This window comes from Plasmodium fragile (assembly GCF_000956335.1).
Source record: "Plasmodium fragile strain nilgiri unplaced genomic scaffold supercont1.65, whole genome shotgun sequence".
Taxonomy (NCBI): Eukaryota; Apicomplexa; class Aconoidasida; order Haemosporida; family Plasmodiidae; genus Plasmodium; species Plasmodium fragile.
The window spans coordinates 38,215-44,757 of NW_012192645.1; the positions used below are offsets into that span (position 1 = coordinate 38,215).

The 6,543-nt window shown below is 42.9% G+C and overlaps 1 protein-coding gene across 1 annotated transcript; it reads left to right on the forward strand.

The window, feature by feature from the left end:
- Positions 1–932: 932 nt before the first annotated feature.
- On the forward strand, positions 933–6,398 carry AK88_04495 (serine/threonine protein kinase; the record flags this gene model as incomplete). The annotated part of the gene is made up of 1 exon (XM_012482105.1): positions 933–6,398. The coding sequence occupies one exon, from the start codon at positions 933–935 to the stop codon at positions 6,396–6,398; it is 5,466 nt and encodes a 1,821-aa protein (XP_012337528.1).
- Between the last annotated feature and the right edge of the window lie 145 nt (positions 6,399–6,543).

Here is a 6,543-nt window from a genome sequence, read left to right on the forward strand (position 1 = left end):
TTTTTTTTTTTTTTTTTTTTTTGTGTGATTTATCTGTGCCTGTTTTATTAATTTGATTAACCCCTTTGTTTGGTTGTATTTGGCTGTGATAGCAAATTTGTAGAAAGAAAATATTCCAAACAAAAAAACAAGAAGAAAAACGAACAAAAAAGTGTAAACATATACAACACAAGTGTACGGAGAAGTACACAAACAGGTTGCAAATAGGCATACAAATACGTGTACAGAGAGAAAAAACAAAAAAGAAACCACACACATAAGCACTTCACGACATAACGATCAAGGTAAATGAAGAACGGAACAAAATAAAAATAAAAAATAAGATAACAGTTTCCACTTGAGAGTTACACAAAGTTGAAGCATTTATTCATAGAGAACAAACAGGAAAATAAATTAAAAATACGCAAATATACACCACACCTGTGAGAACACGTGAACCACCAGCACTGGAATTGTTCGACTAAATGTGAACAGGTTAGAAAAACTGTTTTTATAAAGTACATATTTTTGAAGAATTGGAAATATCGCAGAAGAGAAGTATAATTTAAAAAAAAAAAAAACAAAAGTCCATTGCTGTGGTGAGTATATATTCGACGGTATACATGTATGTGTGAAGAACAATTGGAAAACCAACACGACCAAATAAAAATATTAATGTGTGTATACGTATCCTTGCATGTACACGCATCTATGTATGCGTGCGCCCTTGACAGGACACTTGTTACCAGGTGCGTGTGCACACATAGGTACACACATGCACAGCCCTAGATATAACCCAATTTTGACGCTTCTACAACGTCGGACCTGGAACATCACATTGTTGTGAAAGAGCGCATCATCCACACGAACGCATAAAGGAACACACAGACGGACAAATATTTTCTCAGAAAACGTAATAAACCAAGTAGTAATTAAAAAAAAAAAAAAAAAACATGGATTTTCCAGATATCAAAAAGAACCCTAAAACATTGAATAATAACAGCAAAGACAACCCCGAAGTTGCTGATAATTATTACAAGCGAAATTACATAAAAGGGAGAAAAAATGAAGAAGTTAAAATAGGCTCAAACCTGTCTACTAACAATGACGTTTTACAGCTACCCAGTGTGCTCCACAACCAAATTAGGATAATACGGACAAATGACAGCTGCTTTAAAGACTACGTCGTTTTGAACAATCTAGGAAAGGGCACATACGCACAAGTATGGAAAGTGAAGCATAAAATTACCAACGAAATATTTGCAGCTAAATTATTACAACCAAATCAATTTCCCAAGGAATCATTTAATCGAATTGTTGAAATGTTTACAAAAGAAATAATCAACCTGTCCATATGTCAATGTCCTGGGGTCATAAAGTTACACAAAGTTATAGGAGGAAAGGAAGGATGGATATTAATACAAGATTATGCAAATGATGGTACCTTATGGAAGGAAAATTTGTCCAGCAATATGACAGAAGCCTTTCTGTACTTTATTCAACTTTTACAAGGCATGTGGTATATTCAAGATATGAATATTGTTCATAGAGATTTAAAGCCAACAAATATTTTAAGATACGATAATAAAAGGATCGTCATAGCTGACTTTGGATGGTCTGAACATATCGACTCTTGCAATTTACACCCGACTGAATGGCCAGGGACGTTGGAAATTAACCCCCCAGAGGTACTCAGAAATACGGGACCCATGACAGAAAAAATTGATAATTATGCCCTTGGGATGAATATGATTTTGTTCATTTCAGGCAGATTTGTGTGTAGACAAAAAGGAATCGAATGTTCAAAAGTCGCACAAACCATTTTGAAAACTGTGCATAATTTGAGACACTCTAAACCTCCTAGCAGATTCAGGGAAAATCTTAAAGCGTGGGATTTATTCGTTAAGTTGACCTCATCAAACCCCAGTGAACGATTAAGCCTTCAGAATGTTCTGGACCACCCGTGGGTGACAGAAATGCTAAACAATTTCAGCTTGCAGAATTCTAAATTCTTGTGGCATGAGAAGGTTAAGAGCAGGTGGATTTACCTCCTCTCCAACAACTGGAATTTTTTCAAAAATATTTCCTCCATTTCGCCCAGCGGGGCAAATACGGCCGCTGCTACTCCACACGCGGTCTACTCAACCAACACAGTCAACGCCATTTCCCTCCATGCGAATGGAAAAATGAAGCAAAATGTAGATGTAGACAAGGACGACACGTCTCCTTCGAAGGGAAATAACAAGTCAACCGTCGTCATGGACGCAGAAAATGCAAAGGACAAAACTGGTAACCATAAATATTCACACGCCTGTCTCAAAAACGACTACGAGATTCTGTACTATATGATGAAGAATAATTTTAAAAATAGAATAAACTGTTGCTCCGTCAAGAAAAGCGACCCCTGTACCTGCAGGAGCAACGACAGCAGGACCAAGCAAAGTAGAGATGCCAAAAGTGCCGTCAAAGCGGATCAGAAAACGGGCGCGAATACTTACACCAATGATAGGTTCTTAAATGACGACGTGATCGGAGCTACTTCTGCCACCTCTATTCACAATAACAACCACAGTTCGCACGGGAATGGCAACGCCCTGCATGCATCCCCAGTCGTGTACGTGGAAGACGCCAAAAAGGATAACTTTCTGGTCATCGACGATGATGAGCAAAATACCAACCAAGACAATATTGCCAAGAAGAACAAGGACGACCATATCATGAAGAAGGAAAATGAGGCTATCGTTATAAACGACGAGGAGGACGAGGAAGCGGAACAAGTTGGCCAAGTTGGTCAGGTTGGTGAGGCAGGTGACATGGGGGGCAACCGCGCGGTGCAGAACAATTACGTGCACAAGAAGAAACAACAAATTCATCATAGCAGCCTCAGGGAAGAATCCAAAAACGGCAAAGTTAGCCAAGTCAGTCATACAGGCCAAATGGTCAACAAGAAAGGCGTCTACCACGAAGCGCTTAGCAGGGGCCAAAATGACCAGTTCTTGCACGAGCAGGTGCCAGACATCGAGCAGGGAATCACCGACGGGGAGGAAGAAGAAGAAGATGACGAGGAGGAAGAGGATGAAGATGAGGAGGACGACGAGGAAGAGGAGGAAGAAGACGATGATGATGAGGAGGAGGAAGATGATGACGACGATGACGATGAGGAGGAGGACGAGGAAGAAGAGGAAGACCACGATCAACAACACCGCAGCAAAGATCAGCGCAATCATAACGGCACACTGGACAGCAAAAACAACCAAGTTACCTCCCACATGAAAAGCGGGAAAAATAATAACCACATGAAAAGTGTACGAGAAAGGTGCTACAGCGGCAGCGACACGTACGACGATTTTTTAAACTACAAGAGCAAGACAAATGAACACGGCTATGGAAAATCTGTAGAAGTGATTCACAATGGCAACGGGAAAAGTGGTAAAAAGGGAATGACCCCAAAAGAGGATTCCATTTGTCAGAAAACAAATCGTAATGTTACCATTGACGCATCGGAAGAGAAAGAAGAGGAGAATTGCTCAAACTATAAAAATGCTTTGGACAGCAAAGCAGCGAAATGGTTTTGTGCAGAAAAGGATCAACAGATGCAAACGGAGAAGTCAGTAAATTATAAAAAGAACATGACGAGCCATGTAGGAAATTTTCAAGACGCAAGTGTCACCTTTTGTGAGTCAAAAAATGTGAGATTGTCCAAGGACCAAACGAAGGGCCAGTTGGCGGAACACGTCTGCAGGAGGGGCAGCACTGGGGATGAAGCCAATGGAGTTAACGTAGAGGAGACAATGGATGGGAATGAGAGGTCATGCAAATATGAAGGAACCCGAGAAAGGGCAGTGCCGGACCTGGAAGACCCCCAACGCCGCGGAAACAAATGGACAAAGGGGGAAGACTCACAGCAAGATGACCACGCAGTGGAAGGTGAACAAGATGATTATGAAGCATATGACGATCACGACTACGATGAGGATGAAGCAAATGAGGAAGAAGGGAAGGAGGACGAAAATTATATCAAAATTTACGCCAACAATTTCAACATCCATATAAACAAATCGGGGAAGCACAGAAAGTGCGCTAAGAACAAGGACGAGTCCTTTTCGAACAAAGTCAATGCCATATTGGAGAATTCCAAGGAGCTAAAGAAAAAATTAAAAAAAAATTTATCCAGTTTGTACGAAATGGGTTTAAACGATGGAGGGGGAGGAGAAGGACGCGGAGGAGGGGGCCAGAGCGTCGGCGCGTATGAACAGAAGCGCTACCAGTTGGACCCGCCGAATGTGGACAGTGTCACCACCTGCGGGGGGATTCGCAGTATCAATGCAGGTGGCAGCCGCGTCCAACTCAGCCTCAATCAGGAAAAGGCCCCAAACGGTGAAGCGATCAACATGGACACATTAGGGAAGCACATCCATGATGAGAACACCTGGTCGAAAAAGAAAAAAATGGGAAATAATTCTTTTTTAATAGCGGAAGGAAAAATTAGTGAAAAGGTCCACTATGGCTCTGCAGAAGGTCACACCATTGCGGATAGAACAAATGGGTACCACATGGAAGACATAAATAATAAACAGGAATCCTTTGAATGCCGCCCTGCCCATTTGAGGGGCTATTTCAACAAGGTTACTGAACAATCCACTGCGTCAGATATTTGTGGGGAAATGGACAAGCCTGGCGATGTGTCCCGAAGCCGCCTCATAGAAAGTTGCGTCAGGTATATGGAAGACTCGCGAGTAAAAAATAGCCACCCAGATCGGTTTGCTGCGTACGCCGAGGGGGAATACGTAGGGGATAAGAATAAAAAGGGATATCTGTTGCAAGCTGGCAGGATCGGTGACATGGAAAAAGTGAAGAGTAAGTTGCCCATGAAAGACAGCGAACAGATGAACCAAACAAATTGGGAAATATTTTCAAATAATAATCACACAGGACAATGCGTGAATGATCACATGAACAGTAACAAGGACAATGAAGATGATAAGAGGCAGCGCATTGGAAATAAAAAAGGTACAATGATGGATGCAGTGGGGAGGATACCATCCAAAAGTAACCTCCACAATTATAACATTAACCAATGTGGTAATGACAAGGGTACCAATTACGAGTACGAAAATGGCCTCTCATCTCTCCTGAACAAAAAAAAATTGCATCGCGAAAATCACCTCAACAGTGGTGTAGACGCACCTACCAATCATTACGAGGAACAAATAAAAGCTGCTGGGGGTAAAGATGGGAAGAGCAGCAAGCACATGTCCCTGTCCACGATCATTCGAGACGACGTGAGACAACCAAGTGCAAACTCCAAACCGTGTAATGATCGAGTAAAAAAAAATGAAAAAAATTTCTCTTCCAACAATGACCCCTCCACCCATATGTCAGACGAACCCAATAGCAGCAACGACGCCAACGATATTATAATTAATGATTTTATGAATAACACGAAAGGTGGTGCCAATTATGATGCAAGGAAAAAAACGGCGCAGGTGCATATAGGCGAGTTCGAGCAAACAGGACATTGCGACACCTCCAGTGGAAACACAAGGCATAATTATTGTGCAAGCAAAAAAGGCTACGACAAAAACGAGCAGCACTACTACTATTACCAAACCAAGAATTTCACAAAGTTAGCTGAACGCAAGAATGAAGGTGCTGACCCCCAAGGTCGAAGCTTCTGCTCCGTGGCCAATTACGACACCAGTTACGAGGAGAATGAATGTAATTGTAGTAGCAGCAGTAGGGGTGTGGACAAGAGCGAGCATTCTGGCTTTATGAAAGTTTTGAACACGCTGGGCATGCAGGAACATTGCGCACACTCGATGAGCAGCACGGGCAGCGCAGACGGCAGCGCCAGCGGAAGCCCAAGTGACAATCGCCATGACAATGGCCATCACAACCGCAGTGACGACCGCAGTCGGAACCCATTTGTGCCGAGCAAGGCGACGGGAAAAGACAGAAATTCAATGAGCCTGCAAATGGAAGGTAAGGCAGCCAACCAGGGTGCTGTCTCGCATTGCGCCGCTAGGGGCAATAAGACCTTCGACGAGGTGCGCCGTTCCCAGGCAGTCAGCACGCATGCCTACTTGGAGGGAAGCCATGATCGAAGCGGAGGTGCGCATAACCATCACCACAAGCCGAGCGCGTTTCTCCACCCAACCAGCTACACCAAGGCGACCATAAGACTCGACGAAACTATTCGAGACAACTTTAACAAAACTTCCAGCTCCTCCACGTACGACTACAGCGATTTCGATTTCCATTTTTCATCCAACAAGGACAACATCGTGGACTCATTCAACACGGAATATAAGCTAACCACCACGAGGGAGAAGGTTACTGGGAAAAAAGAGAAGAAGGAGGAGAAGCAGGAAAGGCTCTGCTACAACCAAACGGGCGCCAGATTCCAGGTCCACAATTAATGCTTTAATGATTGCTGCGGAGATAATTCGCAGGAAAAAAAAAGGGGTCGACGCGCGGATGAGCGAGCAGGCCAAGAGATAAACGCTCACACCACCAAAAAAAAAAGGGATTTTTTTTTTTTTTTTTTTTTTTTTTTTCCAGTTT